At 39.9% G+C, this 26,027-nt stretch overlaps 1 protein-coding gene across 2 annotated transcripts in view; it reads left to right on the forward strand.

The window, feature by feature from the left end:
- The window catches only part of INO80C (INO80 complex subunit C), a 30,424-nt gene extending 14,641 nt beyond the window's left edge, over window positions 1-15,783 (forward strand). The window contains exons 2-5 of one of the 2 annotated variants that reach the window (XM_054637427.2): window positions 5,785-5,895; window positions 8,806-8,917; window positions 10,630-10,697; window positions 15,057-15,783. In XM_054637427.2, coding sequence (XP_054493402.2) covers window positions 5,785-5,895; window positions 8,806-8,917; window positions 10,630-10,697; window positions 15,057-15,188 — 423 coding nt within the window. In that variant the 3' untranslated portion in view covers window positions 15,189-15,783. The remainder of the gene's footprint in view (window positions 1-5,784; window positions 5,896-8,805; window positions 8,918-10,629; window positions 10,698-15,056) is intronic. The other variant, XM_077182798.1, reaches the window with a different exon arrangement.
- The last annotated feature ends 10,244 nt before the right edge of the window (window positions 15,784-26,027 follow it).

Consider the following 26,027-nt stretch of genomic DNA (forward strand, 5'->3'; position numbering starts at 1 on the left):
CCTGGCTGCATGCCACAGCTCTTGTCAGGATATCACAGAACTTACATACAACTAAAAGCCAAGTAAGTTGCCACAAGTTGGATATTGGTGCTTTGGAAGTAACCTACTAGAGGAATAATTAGACATGCACCACTATTGAAGCTGAGTTAAAGAAACATTGTAGTAGTATTGTGATTATGAAAATCAGCTGCCAAAAGAAGGTGAAGGTAATTAAAACAATGTATTGAATTTCACATAGAAAGGTTGAAGACAAGTGGGTTCCTCAGTAAACTGGGTGCTTGGGGCCAGACCCCTCTAATTACTTCATTTTCAATGGTGACATGCAACACTCTCATCATCACTATAAGACAAAGCCAGCATTTCAGAAATACTGAATGCAGAAAAAACCAAACCAAAATCCAACCTGTGCAGTCACCTTCATCTACAGTTCCTGTACTCAATATATTGTCAAAGCTAACAAATTAATGATTTGCAGAAAACAGAAAGAATCAATGTTTTCAGTATTGTTTTTGCATCCTTAAATTAGAAACTCCCTTTCCAGTTCTCATAGAATTTAGTTATGCATTTAAGTTTTGATTTACCAACACATTGTTCAGTTACCTTCTGTTTGTAAATTTTTTTAGCATGTAAAACTGTTAACACCTAGTGAAACTGGCCACTGATGGTCACAGTATACCTTCAGTGATGTACAAATCCATTTTTTTTTCTAAGCCATGACATGCATGGTGTGCAGCGACAGGATGCCAGAAATGCATGTATTTTTTATGTTTCATATTTTCGTGGGTTTTTTAATACATAGTAAAATCCTATTAGTTTAAAATAAAAAAAGTTATAGAATATAATCTGAAAGCAAATAGGTAAGAAATTTTACTTCAGTATATATCAGCTATTCTGATATATACTGATGTTGTGCAATTTTAATCCTTGCTGGGGGATTAAAAAAAAAATAAATTATGTGTGAAACAAGGACTTCCATAATAAGCTAATTTCACCTGGTATTTAGTGTCATTGCAGACACCCATCCCAAACCCCACAATGCTGATTCCACCTAGAAATAGCCAAAACAAAGAAATCAGCTTCCATGGTCTACCAGTTTTGCTTGTCCTCTCTAAATAAAACCAGACAGATGGCTCAGTCTTTGGAAATCATGTGAAAACATCTGCGGTAGGGAATTTGGAACAAAATATACACAAAACATTAATAGATCTACCAAAGCCTAATAGTGAAAGTAGTATGTGAATAGCCAGCCTCCCAGTGTGTTTCCTCCCAGTACAGACAGTATATACAGCAGGGTCCAAACTAGGCTCATTCCTGGGGTTTGGCTTTACTCTAAAGAAACCAGTGCAAAGGTAGCAAAGCTTAGCTCAGGTCTCTCTTCCCCAGACTTGGCTGCTCGTAAAACAAACTTATTAGGACTCCCAAGTGTTTGCTGCAGGTTTTCAGTCTCTCTCAAATTTTTGCTACCAAGTTCTCTGCCATCTTCCTCCCTTGGGTGACTGTCACCCAGTCCTAGAACACAACAGGGAGGGCATTGTCCCACCCAGCAGGGATGCTCTGAATACTCGATAGATGGTCCTGTGAAAAGAACTGCAAAATAGAAGCTCATCCCCTCACTATTTTTCTCGTCTGTCTCAGGAGGGATAGAGGTTGCCAACTTGCCATACTGTGGTTGTAGTTAAAATTCAGCTGCAGCACATAAACACAACTTTACAGAGGGAATAAAATTGCACAAGTGCTCCTGTAAGAAGTATTTGACCTGCTGCTTATGACTTTTAATACATGCCATTCCAGTCAAGGTAGTTCAGTGCCTGGGGATACTGGGAGGAGGAGAAGAACAGAGAGGGGTAACATGAGAAGTGGCAACATGGACTCAGTGGGGATTAATAGCCACAGAAGGAGGTGCTGGGAGAGGATAAGTTACTGATAGTTAGTGATGACTTAGCTGCAGTCTTTACTGCAGTGTTTTTATCCTTATTTGAGGTAAAACTAGCATAAGCATGTTCAGCTGTACTGATGTCACATCTTCATTTTTCCATGCAGGTGTAGCCTGTAAATGTAAAGCCACTCTAAAATCTTTGTTGCTATGATCTTCAACAGACTATGGAGAAAAACATACTGCTTAGTGACTAATGTACCACAAATTCCCTGTAGCCCTAGTTACATAAACTACCATTTAAAAGACACAATTTAGTTATAAAGTACACGTTAAAAGCTGCTCTCTTCTTGAAGTGTATATTGAATTTCCCATAAAGATTGTTTACAAGATCAGTTAAAAAGAAACTTTAAGGACGCTTTTGAGCATTTCAAGCCCATGGTTTCACCTTCTTTTTAGCCCCACAGGAAAGCATTTGGGATTATCCCAGGAGTTTGGGGATGAGGGAGTTAGCTAAGAGAGTGGCTCGGTAGGGAAAATGTGCTGGGGATGGGCTGTGGACTGGGCAGGAAGGGGAAGCTGCCCCACACGTGACTGGGGGTTACAGCACACATTGAGCAGAGCGTGTTCCCTGGTGACAGACACTTCCTCACTGTGCTCACACCACCACCGTCACTTCGCAGGACTACAAAGGGCATTTGAATTCTTCCTGTTTGTTTGTCCCAGCACATGACAGTGAAGGATGAACTGTCTTCTAATCTAAACGACCAAGAGAACAAGCACATTTGGGAGAGATTTGTTCAACTGATATTAAAAGTTAAATATTACCTTTACTGTGCAGTAATTGTTCACTGAGGAATCTCTTTTCAGGCCGTAAATAACAGTTTGTATTATCACTGTATTATTCACTTTCAGGAAATATGTGTTTTGCAGAACAAAGGTAGATCCATATCCCCTGCCATTAAAAAACTTTCAGAAAACAAACCTGAAAAATTACATGAAGTTTCCTGTGCTTTAAATCCTGATGTTTAAAACATAGGCCAGAGAGATTTGTAGATTTTATTGGCACTTGCAGTTTGTGGCTATAAAGCTGCAAAGGATATCAGCTGAGACTTCTGCAGGCTGCATGGGACGAGCTTTTCAAAGCTCTGTACTGCCAGAGTTCACGCCTCTGTGCAATAGCACATTATTCGGGAAGCAGTGCTTCTGCTCAACTCTTTAATGTTTTTCCAGAAAGAGAAGCACATTAGCTGAGCATCTCTCTGCCATGGTCCCGTTGCTAAAAATCAGAGTTTTTGTACAAGCAGTGCTGAGTGAGGGAACTGGCATGCCTCTGCAGTATGTCTTTATCTCAGTTCCCAGCATTTAACTGGAATCATTATACTCAGTCTTATTTGCTTCCCAGTCTGTCGCAGGGCTCTGAAATCATGGTATCAGCTGCATACCTCAGTGATATGAAAACTGCTTTACAGCCCTGCACCCTTTGCCTTGGACAGGAAACTGCTGCTCTCAAATTGTCCATGATAGATCCAGAGGCTACTACTGACATTATGTCTCACTGGCACTGGAGGATGACTTGGGTGATCCCATGAACCTGATGCTTTGATGGGCAACAAACCCAAAAAGCAGCAGTTGCTGCTCTAGATCATGCTGCCTCTGCCACCATGCAAGGGATACTGGCACCAACAAAATCAACATCTGTCCTGTAATGAGAACTAGCCTGACTCTTAGCAGCTCTAATACCTGAAATCCCTTAGGAGCTGATACGGAAAAGAAACTACATATAATATTTACATTCAGGAATTGTCCTGCCAGGAACAATTCCTTACTTTCCTTCCCACTGCACCAGCAAGATTAGCACTGAATCCACACAGAAGAAACCACTGAAGACAGTGAGGGTAATATGTAAGTATATCCAGCTGCAGAAATTACAGACTATATGTATAAGTTTCTTCCCCTTTACTATTTAACTATTTTTATTTGCTGAGTCTCAAAGTACTAGCTACTATTTTGAGTTATTGTTGAAATACTACTCAAAGCCTGTTTCACAGAAACCAGAATACTTAGGAGAAGATCACTGAAGGGGCAAAAGCGATAAAGTAATTATCTGTAGAACTGGGTTTAAAACCAACCAGATGGTACCAATGAAAAGGCAAGAATGCTTTGAAGAATAAATCTGAGTGCTGATTCTTCTACTTAAGAGAATTTACACTGATAATGAGCAGTATCAGAGATAATGAATTCATGAAAAATAATCTGGTATTTCAAGTTTTGTCTTTCTCAAAGCTGACTAATGTTTGCCGCTGAAATCTGAAGTGCTGGAAGCATGCATGTACAAGAATATACTTTGAAACCTAGGAACTCAGTGTATAAAGCCACTTTACTCAGGATTGATGAAGATATTTTCTCTGCTCACTGCCACATAATGTACATGTTTCTAAACATCCATCTGCATTTGTTCTGTTTCTCTGACAGTCACTGCCTTTTAATGTTTTCTGTCCTCAATGGAAGAATCAAGTTTAAGCTACAGGCTTCATGTGTTGCTTCTGCTGATGTTATTATTGCCTTATCTCCTGTAATATGAATTTACAGATTGAAAACAGATTATTTCTATTCATATTTTTATTTTAGTAAGGCACTAGAAACATTGCTTTTTTATTTTATACTTCAAATATTTAAGACCTCTCTTTGCTATGTTGAAAACAAGCAGTGTAGAATGACTGGAGTATTTCCCCTAAGAGTTCAACTTGCCTAGTCCCTAATCCTGTAATTACTTCTGCATGTATTAAGAGTAAAAACACTTCCCCTGTAGTCACATGGAGAAAGATATGCTGAATCATGGCCTTTGCTCTATAGCCCAGTTTGTAGAGGTGCTTCCAATAAGCCACAAATAATAGCAGTCCTTTTTTTCATACTTAAATGAGTATTGTATCAACACAAAAGGTTTTTACAGGAAAGCATTTTTTCCCCTAAGTATTATCTGTCTAAACATAACATGAAAGAACATTTTAACCATCCACTCAGTAAATACTGACTTAGCTTTTAGCCAAGCTTTTACTCCAAGTAAAAAAAAAACAAGGTATGAATTCCTACTGTCTAAACTACCAAACTCAGTGGCAAAATTTGCACCGACTTTGGGGTAGATGAGGATTTCAAATAAATATTTATGTGTGTAGCATGGGCTAATTCTGGTAATGTGGAGCCTTACAGGTCACTAACAAATTTTTAAAAACCCATAAACTCAGCCGTGCAGAATTATCAGAAATTGCTTAGACTGCCACACGACTTTTTTAGCTTTCCAGTCACACACATCTTTTCTGACTGCTCTTCCTGCTAAATAAGTAAACAAACCATAAAGAAAACCTAGAAAATACTAACTAGCACCAATGTAGATTTTGTGAAGCTTGCATATAAAAATAATATATAATAAAATACTTTTTCTCCATCCTCGTTCAAGCACAGCTGGCACCAAGGATGAAGAATAAAATTATTAATTCATTTTTCTTTAGAAAGTTGATGAAAAGCCTTTTTATAAATTTTATATATTCCTGTTAATACTTTATACAGAACATTCTAAAAAAGTGTACATTTCTGCTGTTTTGGGTTGCACATACTCTGTCTTGCACTTTATCAAGTGAGATGAGGTGGCTTTTATTAATACTGCAATAAACCCCATGCAGTTTTTACTCAGTGGGCTTTGGCCACTCTATTCCCCTCCTCCCTTTTGTGTGTCAGTTGTAAATTGATTGAGAAATACTCTGTTTCATGCTTCATCACTCTTGGCATACAACATCTTTAGATGCAAAAGAGATAGGAGAGCAAAAAGGCAACAAGTAGGTAGTACAGCAGATGCCTCCATCTCTAGTTAAACTTGCTCAGAGTAACAAGCACTAAGACTATTTTGTCTGCAGAGTGCAGGTGGAGAGGCTGTGAGTGAAAATAAACTTCTGAACACAGACTCCAGCACAGGATCAGTGGAAACTGCTGCCAAGCCGTTACCATTCAAAGACCCAAACTTCGTCGTAAGTATATTATTTGAACAATTTGAAATTTCAAACTTTTCCCATAAAATACTTAAATAGGATTCTATTTAACCATGTTCCTAGTGTAAATATTAAGAAAATAAGCTTAATAGCCAAATAAAAGGTTGACAATTTTTAAGAAATTCACCTCAATCCATGTAACACCATGGTCTAAAGTACACACTGTATTATAGCATGAGAATGGCATTGGTCCAGAGGCAGAACTGTTCTATTAAATTCTGGAACAGGGTGAGGAAACCTGTTAGGTATAGGTAAGTGTGGAAGTTTTATGATATAGTATCTCACAAACTACCATAGCTAGAAAGGAACAATTAATCCTATGAATGTATGAATCCCATGTTCCAGTTCCAAGTCAAGGGAGGCTGCAAAGCAGTTGAGCTAGAAATTAGCCAGAGTCATTAGCAAATGGCATTTTGCTCTTCTTCTGGTCCCTGAAACTCTTAACAGATTTGTGGTGTCTTCTTCCAATCATGGCTAGATTTAGAAGCAAAATGCTCTGTGCCCCCTAGAAGTCTGGCCTGCCAGCATGCAGTCATGTAAACACTGACAGCTGATGAAATGCAGGCTCCTATCACTCTGAGGGTTAAACTAGGAGAGAAGGTGAAGAAGATTAAATTAGTAATGCTGGGTTTGTTTTTGATATCTTTTTATCTTGCTGTGCCAAGGCCAACTCATTGGCACACTGTACAAATGCTTTCTAGACAAGCAAACCTCTCAGACTGCTGGTCCTAAGCCAGTACTTAGAAAGAAGGATTTTGTCCCAGATTTCACTCTGCATGAACAAGATACAATATCCCACAGCACATAATGAGTAATCGGGCAACGCACAGCTCACTAAGCACAGGTTTGGCAGGGGCTATGAAATTAATCTCTGACATGTGAGTTGCTCTACATCTGCTTTGCAGACAACTTCAGTCAAGAGAGGGGCATTCAAACAACCCTATACTTTGCTCATTAATCCTCCAGCAAGCACCAGCATCTTTGAGAAATGGGGCTTATTGCAAAAGCTCCTTTTGTGCCCAGAGGCATCCCATGTAGCTTCCACATAGGATTTAAATATCTATGAAGCCCTGAGCTGATCCTTCAGTTCTTAGAGGGATGTCACCATTTCCTAAGAGGCAACACTAATGTCTGCATGCTTGAAATAATAATGAATGTACACGGTCTTTGGCAACCGCTGCAGAAATAATAGGCAGTTATAATAAGAACCATGAAATTGTCCCCTCCAATACAGTAACTAATTTGAGAAGAAATGCATTGCGTGTTAATCAGCATTTCATTGGTATGACCTGGCAGTAACAATTTGGATGGATTTTTGCATCTTTCCAGCCTAATTTGCTTTAAAAGGAAGAAAATAAATCAAATAGTGTCTCTCTCTCTCATATGTATGCCCAAGTTTGAACCATTAGCTCACTGCAGAGGATAGACTTGAGAGAAGGAGGAAGAAATTACCTTTTCCTAAACTTTCTGATTGGAATTTACATCCTTTGGCAAAGGGTGAGGGGAAAAAGACTTTCTGACACTTGCGTAAAGCAATAGCTGCTGTAAAGCAGTAGCTCCACCTGTCCTAGCTCCAGCTTTCTCTGAACTTCATTTGGTTCATATGTGCTTGGCAGTTGTTGCCTTTTCATAGTAGGTATGTGAGGTGATGCTCAGCCCCATTTTTAGGAGGCATAAGTTCATATAAAAACAGGTTGGTTTTGAGAGTACTGAACAAAAAATCATTTTGCAGTGATTTGGGGGAAAATTCATGCAATGAATTTGAATTAGTGGTGTGGAAGTACATGTAGTTTCCTCTCATGCTGTAGCAGTCTCTATTATGCAATGATCTTTAGATGACTAAGGTGTTACCCTCAGAGCAAATATTTGCTTCTATCTTTTAAATCAGATATCCATCACCAAAACCCATTATAGCATCAGCTTGTGAGCATCTTTTCTGAATATATCTTATGTCTACAAAAAACCCTTTCTCATTGAATCCTTCCTCCTGTCATCCTCATCAATTTAAGTGGTTAATTTATAAACATTCAAAGCAAAAGTGTGTTTACAGAACTTCGCTGAGTTTCAATGAGACTCATGGGGCAAGTAGTAATTATTAACAGAAATAGCAACTTCTCAATTGTAAGAACATTTTCTTTTTCTGAAGTTAAGCTGTAAATCTGTGTCCTTTGATCATTTAGAAGTAGTACAGTATGTTGTGCAGCTTCTGTCTCTGGAGGGACATAAATAAATTACTCTGTAGCAATCGCATTTGATAACTGCAGCTGCCATTATAGTACCTGTGGCAAGCCTTCCATTAGTGTTCCTTTCAAAATGCAAAATTGTCTTGGCAGCCAACATTCTATTTATTATTCTTTTTCTATTATTCTGTCTTCTAGCCTTTGAAAGAAAAATAAAATTTCCAGAAAGTTTCTCAGTATTCATTACATTTTGCAAGATCAGTTGTGTTTTCTGCAGTCATGGATAATTTGTAAAAGAGCTGCACCTGTAATTTGCCATAAAAAGGAGAGAGAAAATTTAGCTGTATAATCACAATTTTAGAAACAACTTCATAGTAATAACTTCTAATACGATGGGAAGTACATACAGAATCCTGTAATCTCAGGCTAAGCCTAACCACATTGATTTTCTATTTCCATGTAAAAAACAGATTTTAATTTCCTTCAGTTAATGGGAAACATAGAAGCTTTGACACAGTCCAAAAAGCTTTGTTTTTGCTTGCAACCAAGATTAGAGTGTACAGTATAGTAGCCTGCTGATGAAATAAGTGAGAATAACAAATGGTTCACAACAAGATGAGACATATCAGAAAGACTATGAAATGGAAGTGTCATGCTCTGAAAGAGTATTCTTTATTTTTTTCTCTAAACACCATATTTTTAATTCTAGCACTCCGGCATTGGTGGAGCAGCAGCTGGCAAGAAGAACAGAACATGGAAGAACCTAAAACAAATTCTTGCTTCTGAAAGGGCATTGCCATGGCAACTAAATGATCCTAGCTGTAAGCTGCTTAGACTCTTTGCATGTATTTATAAATAATAGAATCCACACAAATAACTTTCTTTAAAACTAACCTAAATTATTTCATCAGTGCATGCAGTATCCTGCTTGGACAGGGTCCAGTGGTACATTTAAGATTGCTCCAATTGCACTCATCAGCCCTAAGTGGAAAGTGAGGAGAAGCAAATAATTTGGAGTATCATGGTGAAGTTCAAATACATCTGGGCGGAGAGTTTAATAAGGAAAAAATATTTATCCAAACCAAGTCAGAAACCCTTATTCCCAAGAGATTTTTGTCACCTTTTCACTGGTTAGGCACCTCTTCCTTTGTACAGTCCAGAGGTCTTTTGGTGGGTGGCTGCTACTTGATTAGCTATATTTGAGTACTTTTCAAATAGTTTCTGCTAAGCCACATACCTGCAGTAGCTTAGACCTCAGCCCAAGCTTCCTATCCAGCTCCTTATCCTAGATTCTTGGGAGATTTAAATCCTACATCCTCTCTTTAGTGCATCACAGCTGAAACTACACTATTAGCAGTGCTGATTAGCAGTCCTAGCTGGTTACATCCACAGGAGCAGAGTTACAGCAGTGGTCTTAATCTAGATACTCTTCAAGTCTGCTTATAAAGTAGGATACTATTGAACGTAGCTGCCAGCAGAATGCAATCCTCAGATTTTATTTAGGCAAGTGGAGGCATTTCAAAACTGAGAATATGCATTCACTTTTTGTCAGACTTGGTGCTTTATCCAAAAATAGCTTGCCGTTTTTTGAAGTGTTTTAGACGCAACTGTTACAGAAAAATGCAGACTACTGTGTGTTCCTGGCCATTGTAACTGACAATCTGCTGATGTTGCTATTTCTACTCTGCTCTGTTTGCAACCAGAAATTTGCAGTATTTTTTATAAGAAGGAAGGAAAAGAAATTCAGCTTCATATTTAAAACCAGTTGTCTGTGGCATTAGGGTCTTTTGAATTATGAGATGATGGGTTAGAAATTTGATATGGATGGAGTGTTTGAATTGAACATAGCATCTGAATGAATTGCAAGGGAGATCAGGAAAGAGGAAAGAAATCATTCAGGTACAAGATATTTTTGTAAACATCCAAAATTGAGGATTTAACTACTTAAGCATACGAACTGTATCTTAAAAAAAGTTTATGAATGATAATTGCTATCTAAAGGGCACCAAAGAACAGCAATTTCCAACCCTCAGTTTAAACATTCAGACAATTTTCTAGGTCATTGACTGGGCTTAAAGTGGTACATGCTTAAAGATTTAACTGATTTAAAAGATTACTTTGCTTTTCTGGATTATAGTATTTCAGAGCTGCAATCTTGAGCAATGTTTCACAGTCTTAACATACAGTATGCATTTGATAATGGTTATTCTTTGCATGTGACTGACTGCAAGGGAATTCATTAAGACTTGGAAGAAATAGACACATTTCAAATGTCTCTGGCATTTTCCTTCTGGAGAGGGCAGTTCTGCTTGCTGAACTCTATTAATAGATGAGCAGGATCAGGTTGTGATTTACATGCTAACACAGGGTAAATGTTGTAGAGGTGATTCTGCTTCATATTTCTTTGCCTTAGTGTTGCTAGTTAATAGAAACCTCAGACAGTAAGTTTATGTTATAGAATATATATATATATATATATATACACACACATATATATGTGAGACACTGAGTTTATGCCTTTGTTTCTCTCTAGATTTTAATATTGATGCTCCTCCTTCTTTTAAACCTGCTAAGAAATACTCAGACATCTCAGGACTTCCGGTAAGTATTTTTTTTATCCCTCAAAATTGACATCTCACCTTCCACAATGAAATAGTGCTTGTTTTGTAAAAGATGTATATGCTGACGTTCCTATTCAGAATTGGGCTTAATAATTATCCAGTGATTTATAACCAAACCCCAAATACTTGTCACTACATCACAAAATCCTTAGGTTGTTAATAGAGGTCAGGACAGACTAAATACCTTGTCCTGCCAAGTAACTCCTCTGACACCTCTTTCTCACCTGTAGAATTTACATTGGTGCCCATGATTTCTAATTCTTAAAATAGCTGCAGGGAAAGCTGGTAGTTCACAGTCTCCATTACTGTTGACTTCTTTGCCAAGGTATACCCACACTGACTGAAACTTTCCATGCTGTTTGCCTGATGTGGACTTATTTCATTGTATCTTGTAGAGGAAGTTTTAAAAAGATGGCTCAGCAAGTTTAAATAATAAGATTAGGCAAAATTTTATTGTTTGTCCTCTTTTCCACCAGGTTAAAAAAAAAACCCCAACCTTGTTATCACTGCTCTCAAACTTTGCCTCAAACAAATCAGCCTGAAACAGACACTTGGCATAGACTGTTGAGAATTTCAGATACCTCTATGCTTCAGAGCTGGAAGTTGAAGTTTGGCAGATGTATAGCCTGTGTGTCACAGATGGGCTCTTTTACATGTTTTTGTTAAAGAAAGAGGAGAAAGGGAAAAAACACCATACCACATTTGACTTAGATACAGTTTGCACATACTCCAGAAAGTCCTGGTAGTTACAATTTGGTGCCTGAATTCCCCAAGGTAGCTGTTGACACAAAACAGGAGTAAAGTCATTGAATTCTGCCCAGCAAAAATTTTGCATCTCCTGTTGAAACTGTTCCTATGTTTCATGAATAATTTTACTTACAACAACACAGGTATTAGTTACAGTGTATCTTTTCACTTTTCACCTTTTAACCAGTGATTTATTTTGCAGAAGTCTGTGCATTTCTTACAATTGAAATGAATGGGAATGTTGGATTTTGGAAAAAAAATGCTTAAGTAATGGTTACACTAAATAGATACACTAATGAAAACTTTGTAATATCAAAGAGCCTTGCACAGAATTTCTGTGTCACTTCCCTCAGTTTAATCTGCTTCTCACCCATAGGGCACTAGCCCTAGTAGCACCTTCACAGGCTTGATATCACCTCCTGGAGATGTCCTTAAAGGTACATATTTGTTATGCAGGTTAGCATACCACCCTGCATTCTGTGCACTGAATTAGGCAAAAAGTCCTCATTAGAACAGAAAATGTGTGAGCACTTAACTGAGGGCTGCCTTATAGTGAATATTTAGTGTAAGGCATCAAAGAATAGCTATAGCTCCAACTGTAATCCTGCACATCCAAGCATTTGATCTTGATTTGGTAGCATATATTTTCTTAGACTTTATTTTTTAAGTAACACATTTAAATGAGGCATCTATGAGGTGGCATGTGTCCAGCCTGTGCCTCTGAATGTGGTTTGGAAAGGCAGTGAGTTGCTCAGATAAAGGTTGGTAACCGTTGGTGTTCAAGAGGGAGTGGAAAAGCAACATTTCCCTCACACATGAACTGGCAGACAGCAAATGGAAGAGAATGCTCACAAACCCAGGGAAGGTAATTCCCTCCAGCCAGACAGACTCCTGCCCCATCTCCAAGGAACCAGATAATGCTTTCCAGCACTAACCTTTGATGTATTTCAAAACTAATGAGTCATTGCACCTATAGTGAGCTGATGGTGCAGGGTATAGATGAGAGTGAAGACCACATCCCTACCAGTGAAAGGTCAGTTAAACCTTAGGAAATTCTCTCAGTTCCTCAGCTCTTCTTTACCAGCACCTCTTTTCCATCAGTGATTTAAGTGCTGTAACTACTCTAGCTTAGTATAGATACTCTCTATACAAATCCATTCAGTGCTGCTTTTGTTTTCTTTTCTTCTCTTTCCACTTTTTCCCCTTTATTTTCCATCCTCTAATTGCATTCTGAGTCGAGTTTCCTATTTTACCTGGCCTGAAAGGTTTCTCCAGACTATGATAAAATTACCACATTTAAAAAACCCCTTTGTTATTAAAATAGCTGAGACAGTGTGCCCTTTAAATTGCTAGGCTAGAAATGTTTCATAAGAAGCACTAAATATGCTTTCAAGATCATGTCCTAGTAGGAGCATATGTGGGACAATAGAATATTGTAGAAATGTGGTATTAGAAAAATGCCCCTGTATTTTCTGTGTAAAATATAAAAGCATTTGTGTAAGAATATATTTTCTGTGGGAATGCTGGATTCCCCTTGTGGGGGGGGGAAAGTATTCCTTAGCATTACCCATTTAGGGAAGAATTAAATTGTCTACTAGATACAAAAAGAGAAGTGTATTAAAACATTCTCAATCAGCATACTTGCTCTCATATTAGATGCCACAATTAAATTCTACTGATCTCTTCTCTTTCTGTGTGTAGCACAAATGGAATTAAATTTACCAATGGTCTCAGCAGAACAGCCAATTTATATTTGTAAGGCAGCCTAGAATTCTAAAGCTATTATATGCTGTATTGACACTGCAAAATAAACCTATTATTTCCAAACTTGCAAAATGAATATTTAGATATTTTAACATTCAAAACAGAGTAATTTATTGTAAAGCAGATTAAAAAAAATCCAAAAAAACAAGAAGCCCAAACCTTCAAATGTTACCATTTCTCTTCCTTTTCTGAAAATTGATCAGACCTGTTACTATAGAAACAGATTGAGATACCTAGTTTATTGTACTTTAAGAGCATGTCTCCATGGCCTTTGATTTAGTTTTTAAACATGACAGAGTTTTTTCTTTGCAAATTCATCTTAATTTTATATTCTAATCTCTAATTATTGCTGGAGTATTGGTAAAGTTTGTTTTCAAGCTGAAGCCATGGCATGAATGGCTGGTTATGATACATGAGTGTCTGCAAACACTACAGCCCAATACATAATACCAGAACAGTCAAGAGCTGCCATAATATTTTTAACTTAGATCAGTGCACAATACAAATTGCAGATATTGCTTGGTTACTCTATTACAGAATTATGCACATTTGAAAAGCAGTCTAATTGCTTAGCTTTTTCTTACATGAGGCCAGATGTAAAGAGTGAAATAAAAGTAAATTTATACCTGCTGTATAAATTTATACCTCCTAATGTTCTAACTTTGCCATTTGTTTGAAACTTAATTGATGGCTTGAACTGTTAGCTGACTACATTTAATTAACCTGGCAGCATTTCTTTGTAAAGAAAACAAAGCTACAAATAACACTAAATTTTCCAAGTCATATCAGACCAAATGATTGGCTGGACTGTTACCATGGTCAACAGGTGCTTTCCAACATAAAAATGTAGAGAGCTCTGCACTATCACTGTGTGGCATGGGGGACTACTCCAACTCTTTCTGGCCTTTCCTATTTTTAGTATCAATGCCTTGAGGGATCTCAACTGCCTGTGCCTTGCAGCCTGCCACCATCTCGTGCTAAGGAAAGGCACAGAAGACACTTTTGGAGCCTTGGCAGGCACTTGGTCATCCAATGCTGAAGAGGCAGGGATTGTCCTGGAGGCTGAGTGTGGAGAGGCAATGCCCTGATGCCTGCCTTCCCCCAGTGCAGCCTCCTGGCCTACCCCTGAGCTCAGCCAAGCTCCAGGTTTCTGTAGCAACAAGGAAAGGGAGAGGATAGAAGGAAACTGGCACCGCTCCCAGGCACCCAGGGTCCAAATATAGCAGAGGATACAAGCGTAGCCCAGGGTGAGCTGGCCAGGCTGCTATCCTGAAAGCAGGCATCTGGAGCAAACCACAATGCTGGGTTCAAATCTCTTATCAGTTCAGTCACAGAACCATAAGCTGAGACTCCCTAGCTTTAACAACCACTTTAAAGTAAATTAAAAGCTAAGTTGTATGCAGCAAGAGAAAGGCAGTCCAAAGCTATCAGAGCACCCATAATTCAGCCTCTTTGTGGGTAATTTATTGGCAACAGCCTGACTCTTTGGAGAGCTGCCTTGAGAGAGACTGCACAAGGCACAGAGTTGCTAGGGTGAGTTTAGAGAGTTGAGGAATTTCTTTTGCACTGTGTTTTATAGGAAGCTTACTTCAGCCCTCTGTTATGTTTAATGCATTTCTAATCTGATTTTGTAGGGGGTCTGTTAACTTCTCATAAGTCCTCACATGAGAAGAAAGAAAAAAAGACTTGTGGCCACGTGGTAGAACAGCAGTGCTGTTGTTAGGAAGAGAAACTCACTGCTTTGTGGTCTTGTGATTAAGTTACTTATTTTGCTATTATGATTAGAAATTTTATTTGAATCATATCTCTGCCATTGTTTCTTTTTCAGGCAAATTACACAGACCCACAGAGCAAGCTAAGATTTAGTACTATCGAAGAATTTGCCTATATTCGGATGCTCCCTTCAGATGTGGTTACAGGATACCTGGCTCTAAGGAAAGCAACAAGTATTGTTTCCTGAACAGACTAAATATTCTTGCATATTGCTTGTGAACAGTGCTCATTTGGAGTATCATGGTGGAAACTGACCGTGGGACTGAGATTTTTTAAAACTACCCATGGATTTTTACATCTGGAAGTAGTTGATGATACAGGCATTTGAAGAACATATGGATTTAATTTTCACAAATGCTGATATTTGTTAGTTTCCCAATTTGTTAGCAATTTAGTTTGGTGAACAGAATAACTTAGACCGTAAGGATATGTATCTGTACTAAAATGTCTCATGTACTATAATTTATATTAATTTCTGTAAAGACAGGATTTCATCTCCACCCTGTATATTTTATGTACTACCCTGGCTCAGAAGAAACTGTCGTTTGATTTAAGGAAAAGGTAACAAGATATCCAAATGTCTAAACCTGCCTTACCAGATGTGCTTGCCACTTGGCTATGAAGTTGTCCCATCTGTAAAATGAAGCTGAAATACCCAGCAAGTGCTGCTGTTGTAATGACTTTTCAGGGTTCTGTGGCACTGTGGAAATGAAGACATAAATGTTTGTATTTAATTAACTGCCAACATAAATAAAGTTGGACTCAAACTTGCTTGTAAAATACATTGCTTGTTACGTGTTCATCTGTGAACATGTGTAACAGGATCCAGTCAAATCACTGTGTAACTCTTAATCATGACAGTTTTTGAGTGCTTCATTTTACAGCCTAAATATTCTTCTACCTTTCCTAGTGATTACAGTATTTATATTAATTAGTATGAAGAAAGTACTAATTTCCCAGTGTTTAAAAAAAAAAGGTAAGAAGCAGGAGTTCCACTCTCCATTGGCATTCTGACACCCAGATGGCCTTCAGCAAAGCAAGACCTTCTACATTAGAACACTGAATTTAGCACCATGAGACACCAAAAGAATACTTGAGAGCAACAGAACATTGTCATACTTTAGAAGAAGGAGACTCTAAGAAAGTTTGGACTCTTGCTGGGGGAATGGCTGACAGGTACATGCCAACACTCCAGCATAAGAATGACCATGACTTCCTGAAACTAAGTCTAGGGGCAAAGGGGCAGAGGGTTTTCTGCTTATTCTTTCTTTCTGTCTTCTTTCTTATGACAAGCTACTGTCTTCCCACTTCTGAGTCTTTGTCCCAGCCTTAAACTCTTGCTAGGTAGTAATCTGGACTCCAAGTTCAGTCTCAGCTGTACCTAGCCCCTAGTTACACAGCCTTCACTCCCACACTCCATCAACAGTCCTGTAGTGGTGGCACTACAACTGGCCACTTGCTGTGGGAATGCTCTTGCCCCACGTGCAAAACTGCCCAGTGGAACACTGGTGCCATAGTTAGTCCTGGACTCCCCAGGTCCCTGGGGAGCTGAGGTGCTGGTCAGGACACAGCACTCCTGACTCAGCAAACTCCACCATCCATCAGGATCTTGTGCAAGGCACACTCTTCTCTTTGCCTGCACAAGCAGCACACAGTGGTGACTATTCAGTGTCTAAGCTATGTTTTGAATGCATTTTTCTATAGACATGATAGTAAAGATTTTTTTTTTCTGATTGAAAGAATAAATATGCAGAGTGTATTAATGCTAGTTTAATTTCAACTCCAAAACAGGAAAAACAATAACTTTCATTGTTTAATGTAAGTTTGTGGGACTCATTCGTCAGTTTTTGTGATCTAATATTGCCAAAACCAAATTCTAGAAGTCTTTGACATGCTTACAATAGATCCTTCAAAGCCCTAGATATCTATAATGCTACAAGTGTATTACAGTACAAAAAAGAATAAGACAGGATATCTCTCTGTATGCCAACAAGCATCCAAGTCACATTCTCTTTGCATTGAGTTTTATAATGGATATTTTAAATTTACATTACATAGCAAACATGTGTTTATATGATAAGCTTAACACTGATATGAAAAGGAAACACATAGAACTGCTGTAAGATCATTTTTGTTTTAAATAAGCAGACAGCAGCTCAGAAAATCGATTTCACAAGCTTGTACTCTCCCACAAATATTTTTAACATTCTTTGGGAATGACTGTGTAGGAGCCCAGGCTCCTCCACTGTCAGAAGTGTTCCTTGCACTCCTGCACTCTATATAAAGATGTTGCTTCTCAGCTAATTTCTCCCATGCAGTGTTTATACATTCTATTTTCAAAATCTGTCTCGCTGAATGAATCAGCATCAGAAAATCAAATACAGCTTAAATTTGGCAAAAAACTCTTCTCTCAATGCTCTGTGCCCATATGATGGCAATGAGAGTCCCTTTTCTTCCCTTCCATATTTCTTCCCTTGTTGGCTTTTTGTTCCTAGTCAGTAGTACCTCCCTTTTACTCATTAGGTTGTGCAATGGTCTAGCCAAGAGTGATGAATCATCCACCAGCACCATTCAGCATTATATCAATCAACAACAGCTTTCTATGTGGAACAATCAAACCATGTTTCATTTAGCAGGAAGCTGAGGACACAACAGATCTAGTGGCCAGCATGTGCGATGGCATTCAGTCCTGCTGGGTTCCTTTGGAATTCTACTCCCATCAGTGCCTTCTATGAGAGAACTGAGCAGTACCTCCCTTGCTTTATTTAAGAGAAAATATGTATGAGTGAAAAGCTTACCTGTGCCACAGAGCGGTTTTAAAGTGTTTTATTGACAGTTTTAGAAGAAGTAAAAATTGAGAAGTACATTTATGTGTAAAAGTACTTACAGGATATTATCTAGATAATCATACATGAGTTGAATTAAAATTGAGAAGAGGACAAAAGGGAAGCTTTTAAAAGAGAAACAGCAATGAATACCATTTGAATCTTGGGGAGAATGTGTTTTGGCTAATAGCACTGCCATATCACTGAAGCAAAAGCCAGCAGTCAGGGTGAGGAGTAATCTGTTAGAGTACAACCATTACTGAGTGGGAAGTATCCCCTGAGTGCATTACTTCACACAGACCATGGATGGTTCAGCCTCACACACGTTTGCATTGTGATGTTCCCGGTCATTCCCCTCTAAGGGCCTGCAGCACACCAGTTGCTAGGTGCCCACAGAAATCCCACTGCCTTTAATGAGAGGTGAGCTTGTCCTGCAACTCTCAAGGTGCAGTCCAACTGGCAGAGCTTTAGCCTCAGTCTTGTTGGCAGGTGGAAAGCACGTTTTCCATGCCTCATTTACCCTATCCCAGAGGCCAAGTTCCTGTTTTCCTGTGCAGCTTCCTGCCCAGCACACGCCCCTGGCCCAGTAAACACTGGAGATGGGAGTTGTCTCCAGCCTACCGTGGGGTTTTCTGTTTTTGTTCAAGACTGCAGTAGCTTTGGGTGGATCTGCTTGCCCCCAAGGCCAAGACAAAGCAGGCAGCTGTTGCCCCAGGGCAGCAGAATCAGCATAGCTGAACTGCCTGGTGTGGCCCCGGTGCTGAGCTGGGGCAGGGGCTGGGCCCGTGGGGCCAGGGACTGCAGAGCCAACTGCTCCCAAGGGAAGGGATCTGCTGGGAGCTGTGACAGGAATGGAGCAATCACAGCCACAGCTGCTGCCTCTGTGCTCTTCAGAGGAAGGGAAAACAGGGTGCTGGAGCTCCATGGCTCTTCCCTTGATTATTCACTGCTGTTTCAAAATGCAGGTGTGTGCCCATGGAAACTTCCTGCCCCAGCACTTCCCTCTGCTGCATCTGAAATAAGAATGACCTTGGCCTCACATCCTAGAAAGCTGCAAAATTCAATTGAGAGAGGCCTTGGGCCAGCTCATTTTGGAGCCCCTCCATTTCACTGTCCTGTATTTCTTGGCTTTCTCCCATCATAGTGTTCTAGATCCCTATGGAATTGCTATATATGGGCTTCCGTGGAGGACAGGAGGAGAAGTCATACTCAAGGAGATGTGCCTTAATCTCCTTTGACAGAGGAAAATTAAAGTAAGCAAAGGGGAGGGTTTTTTACTATTGCAAAATATCAAACTGAAAATTAACCAGTATAAGCTTAAAAAGGTTTTTCCAAGTCCACCCTGTTCAGAAAAAAAGCTTGAAAATCATGATTACAATCATTTTCCTGAAGGGCTAAGTAATCTTTAATAAATTCATGCAACAGTAATTTATTACTAGAAAACTAACCAATGGATTTTAAGGTCTCTTATAATTTCTAATAATGTGTGTGGCTTACATTCTCAAATAGCACATAGTTTTTCTTCCTGAATCACTTCAAGAAAGGAGAGTTCCACAGACTTGATGTCAGGTTTCAGGAGGAAAACCCTGACTTAGTGTTCATTTAAACAAGAGTCAAGTGGTATCTGTGTTGTTACTGAACATTCAGTCACACTATGGTGGTCATACTACTAATACTACAAGTCAAGAAATTCCTTCATTATTCTCTTTTTATAGTAAGTGTTCCCCAATGAAAGACCACTTTGTCTGTGGTCTGTGGATGGGTGGAACATAATAAAATAATACATCTTCAGGCAAGAAAAATATTTTAAGTCCATTTGGTATCTGTAAGTATTGCTTGGCTGGTTTTTGTATTACCTGAGAAGCTTAACAAACCCAGTATTTTCAGGTGATTACACTACTGTAAATCACAGCCTACAGACAGCAATAGCACTAAGCTCTTGGGAGAGGTAATAACAACAACTAACAAACACTGTTTGAACTACTGTAGTGGTTTAGTGCTGCCTGTGTAATTGCACATGGTTTATGACTTATGAGGTCACTTGTACAGACCACTGCTGTCTCTTGACACTGTAGTCTAAAATCAATAATCTCTACACAAAAAGCATAGAACTAGTGGCCTAGACAGTAAGCTGGGGCTGGCTGTGTTTTCTGTTTACCAGTGTGTTCTCCTGTGGGCAAGAGCTCCTCTCAGGTATTACATGCTGACTGCTGTGGATACTTGACTGCAGCATTGCACCCAGCATTGCAGCCCTCATGGACTGCCTGAAGCCTTCTCCAATGTCCCCAGTCTGGGATGTCAACACTACCCATGCCTCAAGTGCAGAAATCGTTTACAAGTCAGAGCCCATGTGAACAGTGTCCCTTTTCCCAGCGAGTCTTGAAGCCAAAGCACAGTTTGGTAAAGGAGAAGACAGCTGCCTACCTGTGCATGGGAAGAAAGTGTTTCCTGCCTCATCATATAGAAATAAATGGGGTTTGTGTGCATTCAGTGCTGCTGTACAGAGCTGATAAATGTACAGCAATGAACCCTTGTGACCAGAGAGGCAGGCCTGGTCTGCTTGGCTGATGCCTGGTGTGAGTTGGGCACTGAGCAAGCAAGGGTAATAGGGAGTTTTTGAATTTTTGCTGAAATCCCACTTATATCCTGGGGAGCAGCAGCTTCTCTCAATTCTCTTCTCCCAGGAGGAAGAAATGCCTTTAAAAGGACACCATAAATACACGTACATTGCCTACATACTGTGTGTCTGGTCATTAGTTCCATGACTAATGGATAAAGACAATGCAAAGGGGACAGAATTAAGGATCTTTAAATAAATTGTCTGTGGGCCCAAATCTTGTTCTTGCAGCGGAGGCAGTGTGGGATCTGATAATAACCTTAATGAAGAAGAATCTCAGGAATTTCAGCAAGATTTGGACATAGACTAAGGTGGAAGGACTGGAAGTAGGACTGTAGAAGCAATTGCCCTGACAATATAAGGCTATGTTGAAGAGAAATCATTTATAGAACACTCTGTGGTGTGATCTGTAATCCTCTGAAGTAATACATACAGCATTATGGTGGCCTTAATATTTGAAATAAAGAATATAAATAGAGCTTAAATGACCACTTCAAACTGTGCCTTTTAAGAAGGTGTATATATGTCATAGTTGGTGATGTGAAGTCAATGGCTGACATCAGTCTCATGTGCACAAGTGGCAGCAGCTAATAGGCACAAACCTTATTCTCCTCCAAATAAAGTGGCTTGTGTTACCGAAACTGGTGGTAAAGCACAATCAACCAAAGATTTCTGGCCTCTAACAACCAAGAATTAATTTGTTATGCTTCATCTCTTCTACCAGGCTGTACAAAATCAGAGAGCTAAGAAATAAGTACCAGCAACTCCTTTCCAGTGTTATGTGAGCCCTTCCCATGAGCTATGCAAACTGAGAATTACCATCACCATTTTAGTGAGGTACAAGGTGTTCTGTGTCCATGGGTTTGGCCCATGCCTCCTGAACCCTTGGGAAACAGCACATTGACCCCCACTGTGAAACAGCCCTGAAACACATGAAACAGCCTTCTCCACATGGGTATAATTTACCTAATTATGAATTGGAAGCCAGATTCTCTGTGGACCTTGAAATGTCCTTCTGAAGCATCACACTGGGACAGGGAGTGCAAATGCCATTCTTCCTGTACATTTCCTGTATACAATGCCACTGGGACACACAGACTTCTCCAGAGCCTTTAGGCAGTAACTGTCACCCCAAGGTCTGTTTATATCTTTCATGAACAGTAGGCATAAGCCACAGGGATGATTTCTGGCAGAAGCAGTGGAATCCTGCTCTTCCACCTTTCACACACATGCCTTGCTCCCTGCACTTCACAGATTCTTGGTTAATCCCTCCAACTCTATGAATCGGGATTGCATCCACTGCAAAACAGTTATACACAACCCTGGAAGTTCAGACATGTCCCAGAGAATGGGAGAGCTTCTTTCAATCTGTTAGCTGAAAGAAAGAAGCTGAAAGATGAGAGGACCAGGCTGGGTGCAGGGAAGCATCCTCACCCTGGGTGGTGGGGTAAGGAGAACAGGAGCTGCAGCAGCTGCAGCAGCATCCCTGCTGTACTTCAAACAAAGGCAGTAGCCTACAACAGCCTTTTTGCAGATGCAGTCTGGAAGAGCTGCCTTGGCTGCTGGGGGACAGACCTGGCACTGAGCTGCTCAGTTCTGCTGAGGCTGACATGCCTCTGGGCATGCTGAAAGGCAGGAGCTTCAGCTAGCTTGGTAACACCAATTCATCCAGTCAGCAGCGCTGTGAGGATAGAGGAATGCAGATTTGGGCATAGGCTGTCTAAACTCCAGCCCAGATTCTATTGGGGATCTGCAGCTCTCTGAAGATTTGGGAATCAGTCTTACCAGTTCAGTGAATTTTGACTCAACACCTTTATCATCTGACCAGCTCACACAACACACACTTCTGGTCACCAGAAGGCACATGGTGTTGCGCCCAGCACTGGATCTGAAGTGGTGAAACATGAGCATTAGAGAAACAAAGAAAACAAATTAGGTCAGACAAGGGTCCTCTTATCATTCTCCCAGAACTTCTTTGCCTCTGAGGCCATGTCCCCATTACCTTCATGATCTGTGCTGCGCTACCCTCTACCTCCAGCTTTTGCCAAGTTGACATGGATAAGACATGGACAAGGTTAAAAATCCTGTCCTACCGCATACATTTCTAAGGAGTTCTCAAAAGACAACCTGAATCTAGCAGTAAGGTGGGTCCTAAAAGAACTCCTTTGCACCTCTGTACCGCTATAGGTGGTAAAGTTTTGGCAAGAGGAAGGCTGCAGGCATGGCAGCTGTTGGAAGGGGTTCAGGGGCTGTTAGGACTCATAAGAATTACAGAATTGTAGTTCCCTGAACCCCTACAAATGAATGTTTGAAGTAACAGCTGGCTTTTTGGGTCATAAAGAAAGAGAGGCTTTATTTTGTCCTAAATAGCACATAGGAGTTTGATCAAGTACTAATTATATCTGAGGCCATGAAGTAATAATCTCCAAGGCATAATTAGTAACAGCACCTTCCCTGGGAGATGTGATTCCCTCCATCTCTCACTTCCCCTCCCTGCTCCAACAAACCCAACAAGCAATCAACCAAAACCCTTCACAAACCACAACTCTGTGATGTTCATCTTAAGAATGAGGACTGAAAAATACATGACTTTTTCAATAAAAGGAAAGAGTTTCTACAGAATGCCTAGAATTCACCTGCAGATCTGCAGAAACTGCCTGCTGAAAAGAGAAAAGAAGCACTAGAAGAAGAAAACTCCCAAGTGAAAAGCAAGAAGAAATGCTGAAACCACAAGAAGAAAGCTAATGGCCCATGTTGCCAAAAAAGACAGACTTCTACAGAGGATAAACAAAATGCCAGGGTGGGGCAAAGCCAGAAGCTTCACCTGAAAATAAAAAATGTCTTGCCATGGGGCCAACCAGCTGTCCTAATGCAGGACAAGCATACTTCAGCAAGTGTAATTCTCCTGCCCAAGGCTTGCAGTTACCACTTGAGAAATTTAAACCTTCTTAAGTAAATAAAGAAAAAGACACATGCACACACTCCAGGCTCATTAAAACCCTCCAGGCTTCACTCAAGAAGGCACATGAACACTTATTCTGTTCTTTTAGTGTTCCTGTACTTATTCTATTATTTTCCTGCCAACTTGTCTAGATAGGGATATTTGTCACACTGTAACTATATCTACAAACCCCGAGTCTAAATGTACGTACCAATCCTGAGTGTAAATATATACATTGTAAAGACTTGGCCAGGAACTTAATAGTGCATGAGCACTTCAGGCTTATCTCTAGGTAAGGACTTCCATTTGATGCTGCTAAAAGTAATTCTCATCTAGACCAGCCCACATCCGGAGCCGTGCATGCACCAACCTCCAGCCTTGGCCTCAGGCTCCTGTGGGAAGCAGTTCTGGGGATGGCACAGTGATCATAGTCACAAGAGTGACAGGGTTTACTGGAAGATTTATTTTTCTTTGCTCCAGCTTCATTCACATCTCCATAAAGAACCCCCCCACATGACATTTTTAATGGTACGTGTCATATAAAACAACATGACTGGAAAATGCATCTGCATGACATAGGGTTGCACCTTATAAATAATTTATTGCAGTTAAGCAAAAGCTAGGGGTTAAACTTTGATTTTGTTTGCTAAAATATAATACCTGAAGCTGCTAATAAGTCACTAAGAGCTATTCAAGAGTCTGCCTATTATAAGAAATGTTGCTCGGACCAGGACACTCAAGCAGTTTATGGCCATCTCAGTTATCTGGGGAAAGATGAAATGGGTCTAATGTTCTTGAAGTTTTGCAGGGTTTTGAGAAATCCAGACATGTATTTTAATATTTGGAAAATCCTGAGATCAGCAAGACTATCGTCTGCAGGATTTAACCACAACTTGAACCTACCTCCTAGCAAGACTGAAAGTCTTAAAATTGCTATTAAAAAAAAAAACACCAGCAACAAAATACCCCACCAAATAACCCCAACCAAGCAAACAAAAAGATCCAAAACAAAACACAATCTTTCTTCTAAAAATGTACACATAATAATGGAATTTGTGCTGTAAAACATTTATCTTTAAATGATAGAGTAGAATATCATAATTCATGCTCTCTTCATAACCAAGCTAACTGGATGTGTCACAGTGACTGATTTAAGTAACTTGCAGCTTTTCGCCCACTTGTCTGCAATGTGTGAGAGAGGTGAGAACATCTGAAAGGCTCTGCAAGACTCATAGGCTCAGAAAGCTCTCCCCCTGCCTTCTAGATGGTCCTGTCACCCAGCTACCATCACATCTACCTCTCATGGTGGGGTACTTTTTAAACATGAGTTATGTGGTTCAACAAAGAGGTGCTGCATGTACGCAGCAGTGGTTTTTGCTGTCGGGCACAGTCTTCAAAGTTTAGCATTTCCTCTCTTGTTACTTGTCCTTCTACATTTGAAATTCAGGGAAAATGGGAATGCAGGCCCAACTCTTCACAATATTTGAGATTTTTAATTGAGGGGGACATTGAAACAGCTCCAACACTGTTAGCAGGGACTTCCAACTAAAACATAATAACACAATGACTTCCCTTTCGATGTAAGAATCAATCATGTCAAGCACTCAGATTTACACATCCCGTCATATGTACTAATCTACACCACCATATCTGCTTTACACATTTCTAGTATTTACTTTGGCTTCCTACATCCTCTGTTAATCAAGTCTTATTTTTTCCATGACACAGGCAGCTGTCTTGAACTTTTCTAGAAGCTTATTACGACACACTCTCCTCTGGAAATCAAATCATGGATGCACAGCTAATGCAATAGCTACAGTAGAGTCACTGCTCATTAAAAAGTGCAAATAGATGGATTGTGCTGTGTGGTGCAGCAGTGCTGTGGCAGCAATACAGCACTGCTCCAAAATGAGAGAAAAACCTGGAAATGTTAAAGCCATTTATGGCACTTATCTCCAACAAGGACACTAATTTCAGGTAATTGGAACAAAGAACACAGTGTACTTTACTCTTTTTTAATCTTTCTGCTTCTAGACTGGGCAAATTAACATTGTTTTCTTACCACAAACCTCTGGAGACATCATAGTTTAAGAATGTTTTTCTGAACTCTCACACTAAAAAGCAATCAAGCAGCTACTGAGCTTTGCAAGAAGGGGGTGGCATCTTGGTTCATAAATCCACCTTAAAATAAATTTTCCTGCAGGGAGCCAGGCTGGGTGAACTGAGGCTAGACAGAAGCACTGCAAAATCTTCTCCCCTCCATCCAGAGCCAGTGCAGCTCACTAAAGCCAGTATTTCACATGCACCATACTGATGAGCTTAGATTAAAAGACATACACTCCTCTTCAGCATGCCTTATCATTATCTAAACACCATATGCTGACAAGAAAAGTAGAGAGGCATGATGTCCCTCTCTCCTCCTTCTCCATACAGGGGGACTGCTTCTATTCCAGAAAGCTGGCCGGCTGCCTGCTGTCCTAGCCCAGTCCCAGTGCAGCAATGCGTGATGGAAGTTGCCCAAAACTTCAGTGATTGGAACCCTACCACAGAAAAAATGTATGTGCATGGCTAAGAGGGAGAGGAACAGAAAAAGGAAAGAAACATGACTGTCATCCAATCTGCAACACATTTCTCTAGAGAAAA

This window comes from Agelaius phoeniceus, chromosome 1 (assembly GCF_051311805.1).
Source record: "Agelaius phoeniceus isolate bAgePho1 chromosome 1, bAgePho1.hap1, whole genome shotgun sequence".
Lineage (NCBI taxonomy): Eukaryota > Metazoa > Chordata > Aves > Passeriformes > Icteridae > Agelaius > Agelaius phoeniceus.